The 20,708-nt window shown below is 55.6% G+C and overlaps 9 protein-coding genes across 9 annotated transcripts; 3 read left to right on the plus strand and 6 right to left on the minus strand.

Moving 5' to 3' along the window:
- Window positions 1-651: 651 nt before the first annotated feature.
- F5144DRAFT_578221 (uncharacterized protein) lies at window positions 652-2,475 on the plus strand. The gene is made up of 3 exons (XM_066789255.1): window positions 652-1,206; window positions 1,279-1,338; window positions 1,393-2,475. The coding sequence occupies exons 1-3, from the start codon at window positions 1,102-1,104 to the stop codon at window positions 2,224-2,226; spliced, it is 999 nt and encodes a 332-aa protein (XP_066641584.1). The 5' UTR covers window positions 652-1,101; the 3' UTR covers window positions 2,227-2,475.
- A 306-nt stretch (window positions 2,476-2,781) lies between these two features.
- F5144DRAFT_493973 (CFEM domain-containing protein) lies at window positions 2,782-4,565 on the minus strand (the record flags this gene model as incomplete). The annotated part of the gene is made up of 5 exons (XM_066786011.1): window positions 2,782-2,926; window positions 3,038-3,391; window positions 3,504-4,176; window positions 4,234-4,372; window positions 4,461-4,565. 5 exons carry the CDS (start codon window positions 4,563-4,565, stop codon window positions 2,782-2,784), a joined length of 1,416 nt encoding a protein of 471 aa, XP_066641585.1.
- Window positions 4,566-5,692: 1,127 nt separating this feature from the next.
- Window positions 5,693-7,840, plus strand: F5144DRAFT_654272 (uncharacterized protein; the record flags this gene model as incomplete). The annotated part of the gene is made up of 4 exons (XM_066793095.1): window positions 5,693-6,173; window positions 6,236-6,436; window positions 6,507-7,711; window positions 7,824-7,840. Exons 1-4 carry the CDS (start codon window positions 5,932-5,934, stop codon window positions 7,838-7,840), a joined length of 1,665 nt encoding a protein of 554 aa, XP_066641586.1. The 5' UTR covers window positions 5,693-5,931.
- A 284-nt stretch (window positions 7,841-8,124) lies between these two features.
- F5144DRAFT_654278 (uncharacterized protein) lies at window positions 8,125-9,422 on the minus strand. The gene has a single exon (XM_066793096.1). It carries the CDS (start codon window positions 9,375-9,377, stop codon window positions 8,226-8,228), a length of 1,152 nt encoding a protein of 383 aa, XP_066641587.1. The 5' UTR covers window positions 9,378-9,422; the 3' UTR covers window positions 8,125-8,225.
- Window positions 9,423-10,179: 757 nt separating this feature from the next.
- F5144DRAFT_604392 (uncharacterized protein) lies at window positions 10,180-10,884 on the minus strand (the record flags this gene model as incomplete). Its single annotated transcript, XM_066791339.1, has 1 exon — window positions 10,180-10,884. One exon carries the CDS (start codon window positions 10,882-10,884, stop codon window positions 10,180-10,182), a length of 705 nt encoding a protein of 234 aa, XP_066641588.1.
- Window positions 10,885-12,150: 1,266 nt separating this feature from the next.
- On the minus strand, window positions 12,151-13,131 carry F5144DRAFT_604393 (uncharacterized protein; the record flags this gene model as incomplete). The annotated part of the gene is made up of 3 exons (XM_066791340.1): window positions 12,151-12,426; window positions 12,466-12,691; window positions 12,791-13,131. The coding sequence occupies 3 exons, from the start codon at window positions 13,129-13,131 to the stop codon at window positions 12,151-12,153; spliced, it is 843 nt and encodes a 280-aa protein (XP_066641589.1).
- Window positions 13,132-15,795: 2,664 nt separating this feature from the next.
- F5144DRAFT_493509 (uncharacterized protein) lies at window positions 15,796-17,144 on the plus strand (the record flags this gene model as incomplete). Its single annotated transcript, XM_066785980.1, has 5 exons — window positions 15,796-15,968; window positions 16,018-16,180; window positions 16,237-16,323; window positions 16,378-16,541; window positions 16,601-17,144. The coding sequence occupies 5 exons, from the start codon at window positions 15,796-15,798 to the stop codon at window positions 17,142-17,144; spliced, it is 1,131 nt and encodes a 376-aa protein (XP_066641590.1).
- A 393-nt stretch (window positions 17,145-17,537) lies between these two features.
- F5144DRAFT_594275 (uncharacterized protein) lies at window positions 17,538-18,294 on the minus strand (the record flags this gene model as incomplete). Its single annotated transcript, XM_066790562.1, has 4 exons — window positions 17,538-17,585; window positions 17,668-17,879; window positions 17,955-18,112; window positions 18,281-18,294. The coding sequence occupies 4 exons, from the start codon at window positions 18,292-18,294 to the stop codon at window positions 17,538-17,540; spliced, it is 432 nt and encodes a 143-aa protein (XP_066641591.1).
- Window positions 18,295-18,905: 611 nt separating this feature from the next.
- F5144DRAFT_299068 (DnaJ domain-containing protein) lies at window positions 18,906-20,562 on the minus strand. Its single transcript, XM_066783868.1, has one exon. The coding sequence runs from the start codon at window positions 20,475-20,477 to the stop codon at window positions 19,143-19,145; it is 1,335 nt and encodes a 444-aa protein (XP_066641592.1). The 5' UTR covers window positions 20,478-20,562; the 3' UTR covers window positions 18,906-19,142.
- Between the last annotated feature and the right edge of the window lie 146 nt (window positions 20,563-20,708).

The raw sequence follows: 20,708 nt of genomic DNA on the forward strand, positions 1-20,708 counted from the left end.
TAGTTGGCTGGACAAGAAGGCCCCTGGCCCTGGGTGGCCTGGGACACAAACCGACCTCCCCGACCTCGTGTGCTGAATCATAATGTGAGGCACAGTCGGGTTTCAATTCGGCGCTTCAAGGGTCGAGTAACGGGAAGCCCACTGCCCCATTCATCCACGCGAGGCCCGAGGGGATATGACATGAGACGAAATCAACGGTCGAGGAAGTCACAAAATGGACATGAGTGGCTGAGTTGATGGGGAACTTGACCCCAATTGCTGAATGCGGTGTGGCACGGTGCACTTCGTGTTTCGTCTTGGCAGGCGAGGTATGATGCGTACTACACAGCAAGGAACAGTAAGGAACCAGGAAGTCTCGAATTGTGGGAGATTTTCCAGGTTGCAGTCCCCCAAACCCCCAAACCAGGCGGCAGCTTCCTCGATTGGGTTGGGAAAATGGTCAAGCGATCTGTGTCAGGAAGGACCCGTGCCAGGCCAACCATGGGGCAGCCCGCACCAGCGTTTTAAGTCTTGGCGAGCATGCTAAGCATTGGCCAAGCCCACTGCCGAAAAAGCCCCTTGGCACTTGGCTCGGACCGTGAGACTGTTTTGACAGGCGGCAGCCCTGAACCAATGCAACCCTTCGCACTCCCTTTCGAGGGTTGTTCTTGGCTCATCGCCTTTTGTCGACTTCACACCCAAAACACCAGGGCCCATGCCGTCCATCAGTCTGATACTCATGCGACTTCATCCCATGTCCCCGCAGTTCCAGGACTCTTGTTGATCGGCGTATCGCCAAGGGGCATCATGCAACGACGACATGGGCCATGGGCATGATGGCTCAAGTTTCCTTTTTCGATGATTGAAGGTTTGAAAAAATACTAGGAATTTAGTACACTGTCGCATTCATGGATGATGGATGATGGATACAAATATCAACGGCTGCTCTTAGCTTGAACCTTCTCTTCCCTCTCTCCACTCACCAGCCCACCTTCACTTCCCTAGGTTGTCTCCGCCGCTTTTGCTTTCTTTCCTACCTTCACTTCTCGATTTGACTATCGTCACTCCTTAGCTGCCGGTCAGCCATTTTGTTAAGAAAATTAAACTAAACCCATATCCAAGATGCACACTACTTTCGGCCAGTTCCTCGTCGCCGGCGTGATCGCCGCGTCGGCGGTCTCGTCACTCTCCTTTGCTCCGACCGGCAACGAGGTGGCTCGCCTTGTGGTATGTTGATCCTCCCTTAGCGTCGGGGTTAGGCAAATCTCCCGTCCAGGACTAACCCGGTATCAACCACAGATTCCCGCCTTGGCCTTGGCAGCTCCCGCTTATGGTCTGCCTACTCTCCAGGCTCGCTCTGTGAGTCGCTGACGTCAATACCCATCTCGGTGCTCGTGCTGACTTTACTAATAGCCTCACCACCAAGGAGGCGGCGGAGGCAGAGGCAAGGGCAATGGCCGCAACGGCGCCCGGGACCTGAACGATGATGATGATGATGATGATGAAGATGATGACGAGCCCGAGCTCGAGTCCCGTGCTCCCCACCACCAAGGCGGCGGTGGTGGCGGCAGGGGTAAAGGCAACGGCAGGAACGGTGCCCGTGATGTCGAGACCCGTGAGCCCCATCACCAGGGTGGTGGCGGCGGCGGCCGAGGCAAGGGCAACGGCCGGAACAACGCCCGTGACGTCGAGGCCCGTGAACCTCACCACCAGGGCGGTGGTGGAGGCGGCCGTGGTAATGGCAACAACAACGGCAATGGCAGGAACAACGCCCGCGATGTCGAGGCTCGTGAGCCCCATCACCAGGGTGGTGGTGGAGGTGGCCGTGGCAACGGCGGCAATGGCAACGGCAATGGCAGGAACAACGCTCGGGATGTTGAAGAGCTCGAGACTCGTGAGCCTCACCATCAGGGAGGTGGAGGGGGAAACCGGGGCAATGGCAACGGCAACGGCAGGAACAACGCCCGGGATGTTGAGGAGCTCGAGACTCGCGAGCCGCATCACCAGGGAGGCAACGGTGGAAACCGGGGCAACGGCAACGGCAATGGTAGGAACAACGCCCGCGATGTTGAGGAGCTAGAGACCCGTGAGCCGCACCACCAGGGAGGCAACGGTGGAAACCGCGGCAACGGCAACGGCCGGAACGGCGGTCGAGACCTGGAGGGACTTGAGACTCGCGAGCCTCACCACCAGGGCGGAGGTGGCAACCGAGGCAACGGCAACGGCAACGGCAGGGGCAACAACTAAGCCTTGAGCCGAATCACTACCATGAACAACTTTCTTCATCACCTTCCCCTCGCCCTTGGAGCCTTGAAATTGTTAGCAAATTGGAGCTGTAGTATAGGGATCCTATTACGAAGTTAGCAGTGTATATACCTCATTAATTCGCGATTTTCGGGACTATCCTTGTGAGAGAGAAGTGAGCCGAGGCGCCCCACAACGAGCATCATGTCGAAGAGGATCTGCGGAACGATCGACTTATGCAACTAGCGTAAGCTCGGCGGGATTTGGACGCCGATCATTCAATGCAGAATTGCAACGCCGACTGGGATGAGCGGTAGGGCAGCCAGCGACGGGAACCACACGCCCACAAACAAGAGTTGGACGATGCATCTGAATTCAGGGGTATCAACAATACTTCGATCAACCTGCCATTTCCACACCAAATGATATCAAAACCAAAAATTAAATTGCGCTGAAAACAATACCATTACCATAAGCCCACAAGTCATAGCAATCCCCAATAGGTAGGGTATCCGCAAACCTGACTCAACCCCCCTCCCAAACCCACCCCCAGTGCTCTCACCCCGCCAGCCTCCCCCCATGCTTCCGATCCCCCATCTCCACCAAACTCGCCTCATCATCATCATCATACTGCACCGCAAACGTCTGATGCCGCACAATCCCCATCCCCTTCACCGCCGCCACCGAATCCGCACTCGCCGAGCTCGGCGGCACACTGTTCGCCCCCTCCCTATCCACCCCCCCCCCACAATCCAACTCATCCAAATCCACATCCCTATCCCGCGACACCGCCGTGCTCGTCAAATTCCCCAACGGCCGATGCCTCCCCGACTGCACCAGCCGACTCCCCCTCGCCCCCGTCCCACCACCACCAGTACCAGTACCACCACCACCCGTCCCCCCAGCACCCGACTTCCCACCCCCACTATAATACCCCCCACCCGCACCGCCGGCACCACCGCCGCCATAACCGCGGCTGGTGCTGCCGCCGAGGGCGGGGAAGAGGCGCACGAGGAGCAGGCGCAGCGTGGGCATGCACGTGCACATGATGCCGACGTTGATCTCGACGGTGGACCAGAGGGACACGGGGAAGTTGTCCCAGGTGGCGTTGGTGGATTGCGCGAAGGTGACGAGCGCGTGGAGGCGAATTATGGAGACGATTGTTACGCTGCGAGGGGGGAGGGGGGGTTTAGTGGACTGGGTGTTTTGGGGGGGGGGTTGGAAGGGGGTTGAAAAAAGGGGGGTAAGGAGGTGGGGGGGTGGAAAAAAGGGGGACGTACAAGGTGCCGACGACAAACATGAGGGCTACGCCAATCTTCTTCTTCCAGTGGAGGTTGAGCGACTTGATCTGGGCGAGTGGGATAGCCAGCATCCAGAAGTCGAGGGCGATGCTGATGGCGGCGTTGGCCCAGGCGATGGCGTTGGAGTTTAGGCATTTCCCTTCGTGCTCGCCGTCCCAGTTGTTCCAGAAGTGGCTGATGGGATTGCACTGGAAGATGGCGATGAAGAAGAAGATGACGCCGAACACGACGTTGAAGATGACGGTGCCCCAGAGCAGCCGCCGCACCGTCGGGCTCGGGAAGATGCGCAGGTAGAACAGCAGCATGCACAGCTTCACCAGCATGACCTGCGCAAAGTACAGCATGGCCATGATGTAGAAGTAGAAGAGGAAGCTGGTGATGTTCTCTGGGGTCAGCGTCCAGATGTCGCGCCCCACGCCGTTGGGTGTCGTGCCGATGTGGATGATGACGATGCTCGGAATGGCGAAGGCCACCAGCAGCGAGACCACATAGTCGTCCGGCGCCATACTGCGCGTCACCAACAGCTTGAAGCCTATCCGCAGGGCCACGATGCCGCACGATATCGAGGCCAACACGATCGAGGTTGTATCGTAGGTGGCGGCCCGGTCCCGCACCGGCACACCACATGTCGTACTCGAAGCGTTCTTGGCCACTATTCGCAAACCCCCGAGTCAGCCACTTCACAATGTGACAGGTTGAGTTCACATACCAAGGGATTCCTTCACGGTGCAGTTGGCCGTCACACATATCGTGATATCGCGCTGGAGAGATGCGTTCGTGCAGATACACGCCGGTGTTGGGTCCTTTGCACAATCTGACTTCAGGACGCCTTCAACCAAGCAGTCGGACTATCGAGCAGATATGGGTATCAGTTCTTGTCCTTCACATCCCAATGACGACGTAGAACCATCCCCCAAAACCAAAGGCTCAACATACCGCGCACTTGGGGAGCGCTTGGAGCGCCGCAGCCGTATCATCCTGCGCGGCCACCAGCGGCACCACAGCCGCCAGGAGCCCAACAAGTCCAAAGATAGCTCGCATATTGTAGTTAAAGGCGTGTTTGTGTGCGCAGGCGAGCAAGGCGCACTGGCGGAGGGAGAGGAGGGGTGGACGGGGGGTCGGCAAGACAAGACAAGCCCTTCTTCTATCGACAGGAAGAGCTCTGCTGGGTGTGGGACCGATCCCGGGCAAAGGGTTGACAGGAACGATCGGGTCCCCGCCTTATGAGATGCATTGCCCCGTGGCAAAACTACCGACAGGCATGATCCGGGGTAGCCCTTGCTATGCCCCTCGGTTGCATTGTGCGGAACTAAACCACGCCGGTGTGGTGGAGTTTGGGCCTAGGCTTTGTACGAAAACGCTATCTCGTCCCTGGTCTATTGCTTGCGCGCGGTGGAGTGATACTGGGCGACACTAGAGTCTTGGACCTTGGCCGCTTGGCCGCTTCGCTAGCACATAGACGAAGCCACGAGGGCCGAGGGGTGTGATGAGACGTTCGCCATCCCGCATCGGGGTTGGCCTCACACTGTAACAGACCACATACATATGCCCAGACTGTCACAGGCCGGTAAACCACCGGCAGTCGGGTATTGTCGGTAGGGAGGGCACGCACGGCCGGTCCATGGCAGTTGAAGATTTGCACTAGAACGATATTTGACGCTCGTCAGGGGTACCCCGGCCGTAAGCAAGTGATAGGTGTGCAGGGAGCGGGTCGATGCGTCCGCTGATCTCAGGGGTCAGAACCAAGCCATGCCCAACGAGTTGCCAGACGCCCGGAGATGGTGTTGCATCGTCGCTAATCTTGATTTTGCTCCCCACAAAAGACCCGGCCGAGACGTGACTCGTGTAAGACACTTCTCGGGGCATTTTCCACATTTGCGCCGAACAAAACTCAGGGCCGAAGGTGTGAGTGGATACAGCATGAACCATTTTGCCCCAGCCATCCAAAAACGGCTCTGGCCCAACTGTTAGCGCCGGGAGAGTCCTGTGTCTGGATCTTGCACGCCGGCGCCACGTGGTTGTGGGCTGGCACCAGTCCTATTCAGCTTTGCCCAGAGCTGGAGTGAGCGGACGAGTAGCCTAGTTTGCTACCATCTCCGGCTTCTATACCAGGGATATCGAGGAACCCTTCTCGGACGCAACGGCTAGAAGAAGTCTGGTCCCCACCACACCCAGAAGAAAGGGGCAGCCGAGGCCCGTGGAAGGCACGAACAATCGACAGACTCGGAACGGTTGGGGAGGCTATAAGGCCTTGGCAACTCCCAGGCCGAACTAACTATTGACTATCTCCTTGGTTTTCGTCCGTCCTCGCTTGCCGTCGGTCATTCTTTTGCTGTCCTTGCCTGGCATCTCGCTTCGATTGGAGGACCAAGCACTCCGTCCACTCGTTCCCAGCTCCGGCGTCAAGATGAAGTCGGTCGCCCGTGCCATCGCGCTCGCGGGTTGTGCTGTCAAGGTTGGGTCAAGCCAGTGCCTCTCTCTCCCGGGAGACCCTAACTGGCCAAACACTACTCTATGGGGGAAACTGAACAGCACCGTCGGAGGCCGGCTAGTTGCCACGGTGCCCATCGGTTCCGTCTGCCATGAACCAAACTATGACCCCGTGGCATGCACGCTTTTGCAGCAGAAATGGATGGTACCAGGAACACAGTTCGTTACCCCTATTGCTCTATTTAAAATATTGAACAACAGTTGACTAACATACCCCCTAGCTCGGAAACATCCTCGTCTGTCATGCAGCCGTACTTTGCCAACCAAAGCTGTGACCCCTTTACGTCGGCATCGACTCCCTGTGAGTTGGGCAATTATGTGAGCTACGCCGTCAACGTTTCCGGCGCCGCCGATATCCAGGCCGCCGTGAACTTTGCCAGGACGAACAAGGTCCGCCTTGTCGTGCGTAACACGGGCCATGAGTAAGTAGAATTCTGCCAGGTTCCTTCTCTCTACTCTTTCTTGCCTCACCCGCTAACCGAAACTCTCTAGTTACTTTGGACGCTCAACAGGAGCTGGTGGGCTGGCCATCTGGACGCACCATCTCAACAGCATCGACTTCGTCCCCTGGTCCGATACCTACTTCACCGGCACAGCCATGAAAATCGGTGCCGGTGTCATGGGCTACCAAGCCGCCCAGGCCGCCGATGCCGCCGGCGTGGTGGCCGTGACGGGCGAGTGCCCCACCGTCGGCCTCGCCGGCTTCACCATGGGCGCTGGACACTCCTCGCTCAGCTCCAGCTTCGGCCTGGGCGCCGACCAGGTGCTGTCTTACGAGGTGGTGACGGCCAACGGGCTCCTCGTCACCGCATCGCCCACTGAAAACAGCGACCTCTACTGGGCCCTCTCGGGCGGCGGACCCGGCACCTACGCCGTCGTCGTCAGCATGACGGTCAAGACCCACCCGCAAGCCCTTATCGGCGGCGCCAGCCTCCAACTCTCCGCCGCGTACACCACCCAAGCCAAATTCGACGAGGCCCTCACCGCCCTGCACGCGCTCCTCCCCAACATGACCGACCAAGGCGCCCACGTCATCTACACCGCCACCAACCAACTCCTCCAACTCAACCCGGTCACCATCTACAACAGCACCGGCGAGCACATCCGCGACGTGGTGCTCGCCCCCTTCCTCAGCACCCTCACCACCCTCGGCATCCCCTTCGCCGCCAAATACACCACCCTCCCCTTCCTCACCCACTACGACACCTACATGGGGCCCCTCCCCAACGGCGCCCTCGCCGTATCCGCCTACCAATTCGGCTCGCGCCTCATCCCGCGCACCATCCTGCAAACCCCCACCACCAACACCGCCCTCCAACTCACCCTCCAAAACCTCACCGCGCAGGGCCTCATCCTCGCCGGCAGCGCCGCCGCCTACCGCGCCCCACCCCACACCCCGCCCAACGCCGTGCTCCCCGCCTGGCGCACCACTGCCGTGCAGCTGCAGCTCATCACGCGGTGGGACTCGGCGCCGGAGGCGTGGCCGCGCATGTTGCGGGATCAGGAGTGGATTACGGGCGAGGTGGTGCCGAGGGTGGAGGCGGTTACGCCGGGTGGGGGGACGTACGTGAATGAGGCGGATTTTCGGCAGCCGGGGTGGAAGGAGGACTTTTTTGGGGGGAATTGGGAGAGGTTGAGTGCGGTGAAGAGGAAGTGGGATGCGGGCGGGTTGTTTTATGCGTTGAGGGGGGTGGGGAGTGAGGGGTGGAGTGTGGGGGGGGATGGGAGGATGTGTAGGGTTTGAGTGAGGTTGAGGGGGTGGAAGGGGTTTGGGGGGGGGGGGTTGTGTAATCTGTGGTTGGGGTGAAGTATGGATTATTGGATAGGTGCCTACCTAGGTGGATTCCATGGAAACATCAGCGGCAAGTAATTAATATGGTAAGCGGGTAGTCATGGATCGGTCGTATATTCCTAGACGGCAGATCAGCTAGACAGTGTCCTACTCTCATGTACGTCGGATCATGAGTCCTTCATGGAGATGCGCTGTCATCCCATTTCCGTCCCCCAGATCCCCCTCTTTTCGGCCTTGTTATTTGTCGTGTGCATGCTGCAATTCCCCCACCAGGCACCACGAATGAATCACACGTGCTCCTCATGACCACTGCCAATTCCCTCTTGAACACCCAGACGAGAAAAGCTCATGGTGGCCAGCCCCGGCAGTGCACACTTCGGCGTTGCGTGGTGTCGCTCTTCGCCATGGCTAACGAGAGATTACTCGTTGCCCAGCTGGTCGGGGTCAAGGAACAGCCGTGGGTCGATGGGAAGTTCCATGGGGTCGACCCGGGGCGGCGGCACGTCCTTCGCTGGGCTGCTCTGGTCGTTCTGCGACGCGTCGGCGATGGGACCGCCGTTCGGGTCGCCGCCGGATGACCCGTGCTCGCCGGCGAGGCCATGCTCGGTTTCGAGGCTGGCAAGGTCCAATTGCAGGCGCCTTGCTTTGATGCGCCGTTGGCTCTCGTCCTCGTTTTCGATTTCGTTTTCGCCCTCGTCGGCGAGTGAGCTGAGCCGCCGCTTCTTTCCAACCCACCCCGAGACGGCACCCCCGGCGATCGGCTGGGAGATGATGCCCCCTGCTTGCATCGCGCCATCCACGTTGGTGGTGATCGTCTGTGCGAGAGCCAGCAACTCTTGCTTGACCGCGTCGCTGTCCACCAGGTGGAAGCTGTCGGACAGCTGCTCTAGCCGGGAGGCCACCTCCCTGATCATGCCCAAAGACGCCTCGAGAGCTGGGAGGGCCATCGCGCCCTGGTATCCTTGTTCGTAACCTTGTGCATATTCGGTCGCGGGGGGTGGCACGACACGGTCAAAGTCGGACCCCTGGCCAATGAACGGAGCAATCTCCGTACTGCCGCCGCCACTTCCGCTGTTGCTGGCGTGGTTATTGTCGGTGTCATTGCCGCTGCCCTTCGCTGGTAGCTCTTGATTCACAGACGCCTGGTCCGCCTCTTGGTCTTCGCCGATGGCACGCTTCCAAGCCTCCATCACCTCCTCGGGGCAGCCGGGCTCCCTGGGTTCCGTGCCGTCGCGTGCGTCATCTTCGGGGATTTTGAAGAAGTCGCCCACATCCCAGCCCCGGATGGTTTCTTCATTCTCGCTCAGCCAGGCTCGGAAACGGGCTTGCGATTTGTGAGGGACTTGGTATAAACGGGGATAGATCGCGGCAAAGTTGCGCAGGCTGGCCTCATTGATCTTGGTATCTGTACCTGTACCCTTCTTGCGCCCGATCTTGAACAAGGCCTGGGTGATAGTCAAGACATCGAACTGTTCCGATGGCGGATATTGAGGGTGGTATTTCCGGTCGTTGAAGATCACCTCGTCAGCCACCTTTCTCGGGGGACGGGAGATAGCGGTGGGTGGTGTCATGGTTCGACGAGTCTCGTTCGGCAATCTTTGATCAGCTTGGTGATGGGCGATATTTGATGGGTTGAGGTGAATATGATGGAGAGAAAGGGAAGGAAACTTGTAATTTGATTCGCACAAAATAATTGTCATAATCTTTCTTGGCCGGCGACATTATTTGCACTCGCCGTCGACGACTAATCGAAAATTCAAAACAAATAAACCGTGGGTCTTTGATTACCGTGATCGAACTTTGATACCGTGAACGGAATCGAACATGAAAGTGAACGAACATCTAACTTTCCGGTGATTGTTCGAGGACTACTCAGGGGTAATTCACCAGGCAAAATACATGAAAGTGACAAGATTGAACTCGGACAAGACAACAGACATGAACAGCAGAACAACATGACCAGGTATGTTCTATAATTACTAACAAAACTCTTTGAAATTTAACTTAGAGATCTTCCTCATCATCCAAAGTTAGATCTTGCTCACGATCTAAATCAAACGTGAATGGTTCAGTTAGTACCAGATTGAGCTCAGCTACCTCCCGATTCTCCTCCTCGGCGCCCACCCACTTGTCAAACTTGTCAAGCTCCTCAAGTATTTGTACATCGTTCCACTCTTGGACATGGCCATTTTGTTGCTCTCCAGCCTCGTCAGAAAGGAAGCAATCGTTCTATTCTTGCATGTAGTCGTGGACTTCCATTCCAACATCAAGGCCAAAAGAGGATTCATCGTTGTGCTCTTGGATATAGTCATTTTGTTCCTCGCTATCATGGCCAGAGGGGAGTTTGTCGTTGTGCTCTTGGATATGGGCGTTCTATTGCTCTTCGACCTCATTATCGAGAAGGCTATCGTTGTCGTGGAGTTCCAAGCTAACGTCAGGGTAAGTAGAAGGTTCACCAATGCTCTCTTGGACATGGTCCTTTTGTGGCTCGCTAGCATGGCCAGCGGGAAGTTCATCGCTGCGCTCTTCGGCATGGTTATGGGGCCCCTCGTCAGGGCAGTTAACGACGGACATGCATTCATCCTTGTGCTGTTCAACAGGCTTGTGTTGTTCAACAGGGACCTCCTGTGGTTCGTCGATATCACAAGCCCAAACCTCACAGTTGCACTCCCCATCTCGGCCGTGGCCTTGCTCGTTAAGGGAGCCAGCGAGGGGTTCTCCGTTGCACGTACCGTTTGGGTTTAGAGACACCGTATCCAACAACTGGTCGGGAATTCCAAGGGAGTCATGGATGATGGCGTTGGCGTCAGCGTTGGAGACGGAGGTTCTGTCTTGTGGGTGCCCTTCTCCGACGCGCTCTTGGTCTCGGTCCTCGTTCTGGATCAGGTTGTTCCCAATTTCATTTGTTTCAGGGTCCTGTGGAGAGCGCTCATATTCAGTTGGTGGCAGTCGGGCTTCGTCAGGGCAAGACTCAGACGCCTGGGTATCCTCGGTATCGCCATTGTCGAGACTTCCCTTCCACAATTTCACGGCTTCAACAGGGCAACCGGGTTTTCTGGGTCTTATGCCCTCGAGCATGTCGGTTTCCTTGCTTCTGAGAAAGTCACCCAAGTCCCAGGCCCGGATAGTGTATCGATTTCCATGCATCCAAGCCCGGAGGCGCATCTGCGATTTGAGCGGGATTTGATATAACCGAGGGTATACATAGGAAAGGTTTCATAGCTCGCCCTCACTGAGGGAGACATTTACAAGCCTTTTTTCATCTAGCCCCCTCAACTTGTAGTTCAATACACGTCTATAATCAAGCTGCCACGATGGGCACGACCCTGGATGGTATGTCCGGCCATTCCAGACCACCTCAGGCTGTGCCCTGTTTCTCCGCCCTTTCGACATACAAGCGGCTCAGCCTAGTAAGGCTACCAAACGAGAAGTGATAGTAAATGTGTGGGGAAAAGATGTGGTGTTCAAACGGTAAGGTATACAAGAGTCGGTAAATTGGGAAGTGATGTGTTTAAATATAGGGGGCTATGCGACTCCTGGAAAACAAAGACAACAAATCATATCTGTGAAATCGAATGACTAAGGTACCGACAACTGTTCAATAAACATTAATATAATTATAATTCATCTGCTGGCCTGGACGATGTCTTGATGTACATGCTCGCCCTCAACCATAATAGGGGACACTCGTATCCACATCACACAAAGTTGCCCAATGTCTTCAAAATAGCTCATAGCAAGATACAATATCTATATTAAGAACGAAAGTCTGTAGATAGAAATATGGTAGTAAAGTAACACCTAATAGAAGGGATCCCCTCCTTTTAATCTGCCTCGATAATCTCCAGTCTCACGAGCATGTACTTAGGTACCCATCCCACCCTAAGCAACATGAGTCCCGTTGACCCAAATCCAAATATCAACAGAAAATAGAGTATTTTTGAGGAAAGTTGTTACAGCTTTAATTATATGGAACTTAGTTGGTAGGAAAGAGAAATATCCCGGTCTTGGGTGTAACTCGAGAAAGTGAGATTTATAGTGATTGTTTATATATCGAGCTTGGTGGGGAGTGATCTGTACACTGTAAATTGGAGATCTGCCAACTACATATACCTAGATAGTACCAAAGATGTAGGCTGATGCTGGTTATAGACGCAGGGGGGAGGACAACAGTAAAACCCATCACCACCACCTGTAAGACCCGCAGATTGATACCTTGTACATGATTGTACATTACCAGCGGATCACACAACATATTATCGTTCGCCTCGGATCATCCGATCATTCTTCTTTTATATACGTATCCTAAGTTCCGTACCCGAAATTCCGTTACCAGGCCCTCCCCTATCGATAGAACTGCTGTTTCTGTGAACTCGCAGGTCCCCGGACCGTCGGCCTCGTGCTTGTGCACTCCTCAACGCCGCCGTGGATCTTGATTTTACCCTTGTTTCCTCTGGCCTGACTGTTCGCGGCTTCTGCCTGTTGCTCCTCAGAGGCTAAGGACCACAAAAGCTTCTCAAAATCATGCGGGTCCTGCATGAAGTTGGTGAATGGCTCGTCAGAATACTTGCTTGACTCCCATTCGAACAGCTGGTCTGGATCCAGAAGCCCGATGTCAAACTACGAGCCGAGGTCTCCAACGGGCTCGTCACAGGGGACCAACAAGGGATTCTCCGGGCTGTCACCCTGGGGGTTGGTCTGGCACTCTTTGGCGTTGGCACCGTCTTTGAAGTCCGACATCAACGTCCCGTGCTCGGGAGTGATGCCACAGTCGTCTTCAGGGCTATCCAGGCTATCTGCGTGCTTTGCCCGCAGGTTTCGTTGGTCTCTATCCTCGTTCCGCTCCGTGTCTTCCACTAGGCTGTGTCCACGCTTTTTTCCACAGCTATTCGAGATAGTCCTGTTAGTTAAATTCTGTAAAATGACATCCTTTACTCGGTATGTCCGCTCCAAGTTGGTTTTCAGTGTTTGTGCTAAAGTAAACATCTCCTTCCTGATCAAATCGTCGTTCTTCAAGCCGCCGGACAGCGACTCTAGTCGGGAAGCCGCCGCTTGGATTGCACTTAAACACTCGTCGAGCTCTTCAACATTGTCCTTGCGATTCTTCCACATGTCCATCACTTCTGGGGGACAACCAGCGTTTCTTGGTTCCGTGCCGTCGCGTATATCAGCGGCCTTGGTTTTAAAGAAGTCACCCACATCCCAATGCTTGATAACATCTTTATTGTAGAGGGCCCAGGCACGGATACGGGCCTGCGATAGTTTGGCAACTTGATATAAACGGGGGTATATCAAGGTAAAGTTCCGTAGCTCATCCTCAGTCATGGTGGTGCTTGCAGTCCCACCGAGCTCTTGATTCCCCAACTTTCGTCTCGCGATAAGGTCCGCATCAGGTTGTTTGAACGGCGCACATTGTGGAAAGTATCGCCGGCCGTTCCATAACACTTGTATCCTTCCCTTCTTCGAGACCCGGGGCATCGCGGCGGCTCCAGGTTTCCAACTACCCTCAACACTCAGGCGTGGCGCGTACAAATGATATCAAATCTTGGTGGCAGTCGATTTGACGCCTGGGGGGGAGTGTAACGCGCAAAAAGGAGAAAAAAGTTTGATGCGCGAAAAGGGATTGAACGGCAAGATTTATATAAGGCGATGGACTGAAAAGTGTGAGTTTTAATTACAGCCACCCAACTCTCAGACGATAAAGAAAACTACCTACGAACATAATCAGAATGTCTAAGCTACTGGCTGACTGTCCCGCCGGTACAGCATATGGAGATGCCAGCTTGGGTAAAACAAAGGAAGATAAAGGGCGAAAACCAATGCCTTCATAATACGGAGCCAGCCAAGGTACATGCACAAGATAGAGAGGAAAAGGCAGGGTCGAAGAAGGGGAGAGAGGAGGTGATAGCCTGACCTTGGCTTCGATGAGCCGTAACTGGTTTTATGTTGAGCTCGCCTGTCAGTCCAAATCAAGGAGATCCATGACCCTCACAATCTCTTGGTGTTTCCAATGTAAACACTCCCTGTCTCGTACCACATCCTCATAACGGCTCCCTCTTTGTAGATGGCCTGATGAAAGGATAAACATGGAGCGGCGTTTAGACTCAGTGCCCAACGTTCTTCCTAAGTTTGAACCGCAACCCAACTTCGCAGATGACCTCGAAAGTGGTATTGCCAAGCTGCCTGTCGTGCGGAAAGCGACCACATCCCGATACTTTTCTCTCTTATATTTTCGCCGAGAGCGGGCAGTTGCGTCAGCCCTTTCAGACATGATGTTCAGGTGGTATCGTCCGGATTTCCCGTGACAAGGTTCGGCAGATCACCCGAACCGGATCTCTTCCGCTCAAGATTCTGAGCGGCAGGATGAGAGAGGGAATGTAAATTCCTCCGCGGCGCCAAGCGGGCAAAGCGAAGATCTTTCTGCTCAGCAACAACACATCCTGGAAGGGACTGTCACTTTGCGATAGTAGGGTGGTCACTGATGGTATATTGGATATCACGCAATTTTTTCTAGAAGCGGCTCTTGGGTCCTTCTTCTTTGAGTTTAATCTACATAACACCCTCCCACGGCGGTTTCCGGGTACTTTTGGACGTTTTGAGAATGCACATGTCGATCGGAAGAACCTTCGCGAAGCCCTCCAACCCCTTTTCCTTCCATCCTCCCCCCCGCCCAAATTATCAATTCTCGCCAATGTGTAATAGAGGCTCCCAGCCCTGTCATAGAGCCCGTTTTCAAGCATTAGAACGATGATGAATATTATTCAACCTCATTATTTTACACCTGCACCGCCTTCTAAAACCAGGGGACGACAAGTCGCGCAAATAGCCGAGGATCCTCTGCCAAGGGCTCGGAGCGACGTGTTGGATGGACGTGCTACGTTGTTTGCATGAAGCGAGGTGGCGGCATCATGGGCGAGCCGTGGTTCGGCCTCCAAGAACCGAGTTCATAGTGCTCTCATGCATCCGGAGAGGTCATCAGTCAGACTTTATTCCCCCCCCTTGATCAAAGTAGAGCCCCCCAAGAGTCGTCTTATTGCGCAGGATGGGGTAGCCGGCAACCGACCACGCGCCCAACGATGCAAAGTTTGAATCAAAAGCAGGAAATCATATTGGTGGGCCAGAGTGGCCAGTCACCCAGTGGCTGCAAGGCGGTATAGCCATAACCCCACGGAATTTGGGTATTTTACCCCAGATTTGCCCGCTGACGAAATATATTAAGCACGAATTAACCCGGACCAGTCGGCAGCCGAGCCCACCGTCCCTCTCCCGGCGAACTGGATACCAAGAGCTGGAGTCTCCGACTGGTCCCGGGCTGGGGTTGTTTCACCGTTATACTCCCATGCACCCAACTACCAACCGATACAACTTAGTTTTTTCTTGCTGCCCGGAACCTGGACCGCTTCTTCTGCCGGCCGTTGTTCGGACTATTTTTGAGCCCACGCCAGCCACCCGCTTCCAGTTCCCTAGCGAGCCAACCCACAGGGTTTAATTTGAAGACGCGGCAGCAGGCTGACATCCGGGTGGATGCCTCGCTTACATGGGCTTCCAGGAGCCATCCATCGCACAGCATGGAAGCTCTTGAGGCTGCTCGCATCTGCCGGGATCCGAAAGAGGGCGCTCCGAGAGTTACACTGCTTTTGACTTGCTGCATGCCATGACCCATGGGGCCATGGGTAGCCGACGACATCCTTGTTTACATCTTTAATTCACACCCTTACATGGTATAGTTGTAGGCGCATCAGGCGCATCTTTAGCGCCACCATGTTATCTGCCGATCGAGCATCCCGGGCAGGGGCTTGTAGCGCGGCAAAGCGGTGATCGTCTGGAAGATAGTAACGTTCCGAGAAGCGGAGCCCCCGGGGGGGGGAAAAGCTCGAGCCGGGCAAACATGGGGGCCCAGGAAGGTTATAATGCTGGACCATCCGCCTGCTTTTTCTTCTAGGAGGAACTCTCTCGTCAACCAAGCCTGTTGTTGTTAGCGTAGCCACCATGGCTCGTCTCTCACTCGCCGGGATGCTCGTCATCCCCTGGCTCCTGCTCGCCGGCCTCGTGTCGGGCGATGCAGTGTTGGATCTCCAGAACAAGGGCAGACCCAACATCGATGCCCAGCTTGCCAAGTCAAAGACATGCACTAAGGAAAACCTCAAAGTGCGCCGCGAATGGTAAGTCATGCTCTTATTAGTTGGATGGAACCTCGACTAACGGAACTAGGGGTGACCTGTCGGCCGACGACAGGAAGGCGTACATCGCCGCCATGCTGTGCATCATGAAGAAGCCGTCCAAGCTAGACGCTACCAAGTTCCCCGGCGCCAAGTCGCGGTACGATGACTTTGTCGTCGTCCACATGAACCAGACCATGTCCATCCACGGCACCGTATGTGTCTCCCGTCCCCGAGGCCTGCGGCTAGTGATAACGCTAACTCTTCTCAGGGTAACTTCCTGTCGTGGCACCGCTACTACACCTGGGCGTTTGAGCGTGTGCTCCAGACCGAGTGCGGGTATAACGGAACCCAGCCTGTGGGCCTCCCCAACCCTGTTGGCATCATGTATCGTCGATTAACAACCCCATAGTACTGGGACTGGGGACGCTGGGCCCAGGACCCCGAGACATCGCCCATCTTCGACGGCAGCGACACCTCGCTGAGCGGCAACGGCGAGAAGATCGACCACAAGGCGTCGGGGATGGTGCCGGCAGGCAACGGTGGTGGCTGCGTCCAGAAGGGACCCTTCAAGGAGTAAGTCCCTTAATCCACGACATAGTCTATCACCATCCCACTCTAACACCCCCCTCCAGCATGGTCGTGCACCTCGGCCCCGTCTCCCCCTCCGTCGACCCCGCCCCCCCGCGCAACCCGCGCACCGACGGCTACGGCGACAACCCGCGCTGCCTGCGCCGCGACATCTCCAACCAGCTCTCCAGCAAGTACGCGCGCACGCAAGACATCGTCAGCCTGATCACCTCGTCCGCCGACATCGGCACCTTCCAGACGGTGATGCAGGGCACGGGCGGGTTCGGCATCGGCGGCGGCGGCATGGGCGTGCACGGCGCGGGGCACTTTACCATTGCGGGTGATCCGGGTGGTGATTTCTATACGTCGCCGAATGATCCCGCGTTTTGGGTGCACCATGGCATGATTGATCGAACGTGGACGATTTGGCAGAGTCAGGATTTGGCGAAGAGGACGCAGGTCATTGCGGGGGGGACGAGTATGTTTGGTGGGGGGAGGATGCAGAGTTTGGAGGATCCGGTGTTTTTGGGGGTGGTGGCCGATAAGGTGTATCCGATTAAGGAGCTGGTCAGTGTGGTGGATGGGCCGTTTTGTTATGTTTATGAGTAAATGATGATGAGGGTGGTGGGGGTTGACGGGGAGGATGGTGGAAGGGAAGGGGTGGTTCAGGGGTTGAGGTGGAATATTGCGAGGAGGACACGTCAAGCTTGATGTTGGGTTACGAGTAGATCAATGTCACACCTCCGAGGGATGTCAACGTCCATGAGTAGTTAAGTACTGGATGTCATATGAGATCATTCAGGAGGTTGCGTGGCCAGAGTGGGCCACACTACATCTGCTACTACTAGGGAGCTGTATCTTCCTCCTGTCCTTGATTTAAACCGACTTGACTCGGACCCGTCTGGCTTTCCACGGCCGTCTCCGTCTGCGGCTCCGCTGGCTTAGGATCCTTTTGGAAGCATTCCAGCTCGAGCCCCCCGGCCCCTCCAAAGACACCGGTCATCAAGGAGCCCCTATATTTGAACCCAAGGTGGTGGTAGAGGCCCATTTCTAACGGGTGACAGGCCACAACCACCGACAACGTCTCCTTCTCCGCCATCTCAAGCCCCCATCTGATCAGCTTCTCCCACACATCGCTATGCTCGGGGCGCGGATCTACCGCTACATAGTCGATCTGCCAGAACTGGGAAACGCTTGTCGAGCCCGAGGTGACAAGAAGGGCTTCGTGGGGAAGATCGTACTTGCTTCCCGGCCCTTCAGCGTGCCATCTAGCCTGCAGCAGTGGGTCTTGATATGCTTCAGGGCCGTACGACCGCGGAGGCCGATGTGTTGGTTCCTCGGCGCCTGACATTACCATACGTTAGCGATGACCAAGGGTAATCACGCATGGGGAAGCATCCCTAATAGCATGAAACGTACCCATCGAATCCCAAATTGCCTGGATCTTGGTCGGCCTGTAGGCCTCGTCAATTCTCTTGTACTTCTCGTCGTACTCGTACCATTCCCAGACGCTGTATCCAACAATCTCTTGCGTCTCCTCCACTTCTGCCACTACGCAGGTGTACCACCCGCCTTCACTGTAAATAAAGTCGAGGATAGCATCTTCCCAAGCCGCAGGGATGGTGTCGGGATGCTGAGTGTTGTCTGCCAGCGGGTACCTAGTGAGGATTCCTTGGTTATCGTTGCTAGGGCCGATGCTAATTTGTATCAATTTCTCCAAGTCCCCTTTGTTGGCCAAGCGGAACTTAAGGTTGGTCATGGTGGCTTGGTGTGTGTGTCGTTATTCAAGTTTGCCAGAAACGAGAGGAAGATATCTGAGATTAGCTCTGATGCATTGATGCCAGGGAATGATACCTTGAACTTTGGTTTTTATTGGTATATTTATGGTGGTGTACCTATCAAGTCACACATTTTGTGATACTTGACGGAATCTCAACCGCTAAGGCCACGCTGGTTGCAATCCAAGCTCGGTATAAGTGCTGGAAAGTCACAGGACAAGGGACTTCAACTGCGTGATGTTCCTTTCCTTCTGCTTCGTTGTTTCTCACGGGAGGTGAAGAATACTGCAGTACAATTCTTTGCAGGATAAAGTACAGGCTAGTTCTCACGAAAGGGCCAGAATGGACCAGTTGATGCGGAGCACAGACGCCTACCGCCTTAAGGGCATTTGACCACGCGGAGGGCTTTGCCGTTCATAATATCATGAGGGAACTCGACACTGGCGGCTTTGAGCGATCTTAAAAGAGTACTCACATCCCACAGGGATCTTGAATGAGATGGAACATGCATAAACAGAAGTCGTTGGTGGGTGCATGGATACCTTATCTGCTCTTTGTCACCCAAGTAGCTGTGGCGCTGGTGCAAAGAAGAAATGACCACATGCTAACATCGACGTGTAGTTATACGTGCACATGAGGATAGGTATGCTTGACACAGGCAGAACATTGGATGTTGAGGTAACACTGAGTGAAACACTTTTTATAGAGGTTGGCACCAGACACCAGCCGGTGGAGCAGAACACTCTCCCAACGCCTCTATTAGCCTTCATCAGCCTCCATCATGCAATCGTAGATGACGTCGTTTATTTAATCCACCCCATCACATCCTTCAAGCAGAGAGCGCCTTGGCCTCGCCCTCCTGGAGCTTGCCAGCACCGACAAGCCTCTCGACCTCCCCCTTCCACACGCCCTTGATCTCGTCGGCCACCTTCAGGCCGTTGAGCTTGCCAGCCAGAGCGGCGATCTCGTCGGCGTCGATCTTGGCCTGGATCAGCTCGACGTCGCCGAGGACGGCGTCGATGGTCGCCGGAGACGCGTCGCCCTCGACGAAGTAGTTGGCGTCCTTCACCGAGCCACGCAGCACACGCTTGTTCTTCTTGACAGCGTTCTTGGCCGCCTCCTTAGCCTTCTTGTTCGCCTCGCGGTCGGTCTTGGCCTTCTCCTCCGCCTCCTTGGCGGCCTTCTCCTCGGCTTCCTTCTTGAGGCGGGCGTCCTCGGCGGCCTTCTTCTCAGCGGCCTCACGCTCGAAACGCTTCTTGTTCTTGGCGGCGCTGGCCTCCTGGCGGAAGCGCTTGATGCGCTCGTCGCCGGCGGAGCAGTCGTCGAGCATCTTGCGGAGGCGAGCGTTGTCCTCGGCCTTCTTCTTCTTGCGAGCGTTGGTGTTCTTGCGCTCCATGTGGCGCTTCTGGTCGCGGTTCTCGTTGTCATCCGGAACGTCTTCATCCAGGTATTCGAATGAACGCCAGCTGTCGAAGTTGTACCAGAAGTTGTAGAAGTTCTCAACATCCTCCTTGGTCGCCTTGTCGTCGCCAAAGGTAGGCACCGGGTGCACCTTGCTGAAGCGGGCCTCGGACTTGAAGACCTGGCTCCACAACTTGTAGTAGTTGCCCTTAGCCAACTGCTTCTTGGTGGGCGGCTCGACATCGGCCTCCTCGTCAACCGAATCGAACTGACGGCGCTTGATGGGGTCGAGGAGCACCTCGGTGGCCTTCTGGATGCACTTGAAGAAGTTGTCGTCGTCGGCACGACCGGCGGCGGCCTTCTTATCGGGGTGATGCCTCAGCACCTTCTTACGGTGAGCGCGCTTGATCTGCTCCTCGGTGGCCTTGTAGCGGTACTTGGACAGGCCGAGAACCTTGTAGTGGTCCTGCGACTTCCAGTCCTTGGCCTCGCGCTGGAGCATCATGGGGTCCTCAGCTTCGCTGATCTCGCCATCGTCATTGTCTTCGACCTTCTTGGCGCGCTCCTGAGCCTGTATCCGGTCATCTTCGGAGAAAGTGCGCTTGTGGCGGGCACGGCGGGCGTGGGCGAGGAAATACGGGCCAACAGGTTCCAGAGTGCGCTGTGTGAAGCTGGTAATCTTGCCCTTGGCAATGAAGTTGTTCTCGGACTCCCAGCCCTCAGGAAGGGCGGGGAGCGGAAGTGGTACGACAGTAGCTTCCATTTCGTTGTGGTGACGAGCGGAATGTCTGAATATCGCAGATTGGTGCAGGTTGGAGGGGCAGCTCAGTTTTGGCTGTCGCTTGGAATATTTTTTTGATCCTGCCCGACCGGGGTGCCCCACCGAATCTTTTTATCTCACCCAATCAGGCCAAATCCGATTGCCGGCCCACCTAAGTTTGCCTCGCTGCGGCGGCAACTTAAACATTTGCGACAGGCACATCTAGGACCTTTC

Source organism: Chaetomium tenue (genome assembly GCF_020726465.1).
Source record: "Chaetomium tenue strain MPI-SDFR-AT-0079 chromosome Unknown F5144scaffold_5, whole genome shotgun sequence".
Classification (NCBI taxonomy): Eukaryota; Fungi; Ascomycota; class Sordariomycetes; order Sordariales; family Chaetomiaceae; genus Chaetomium; species Chaetomium tenue.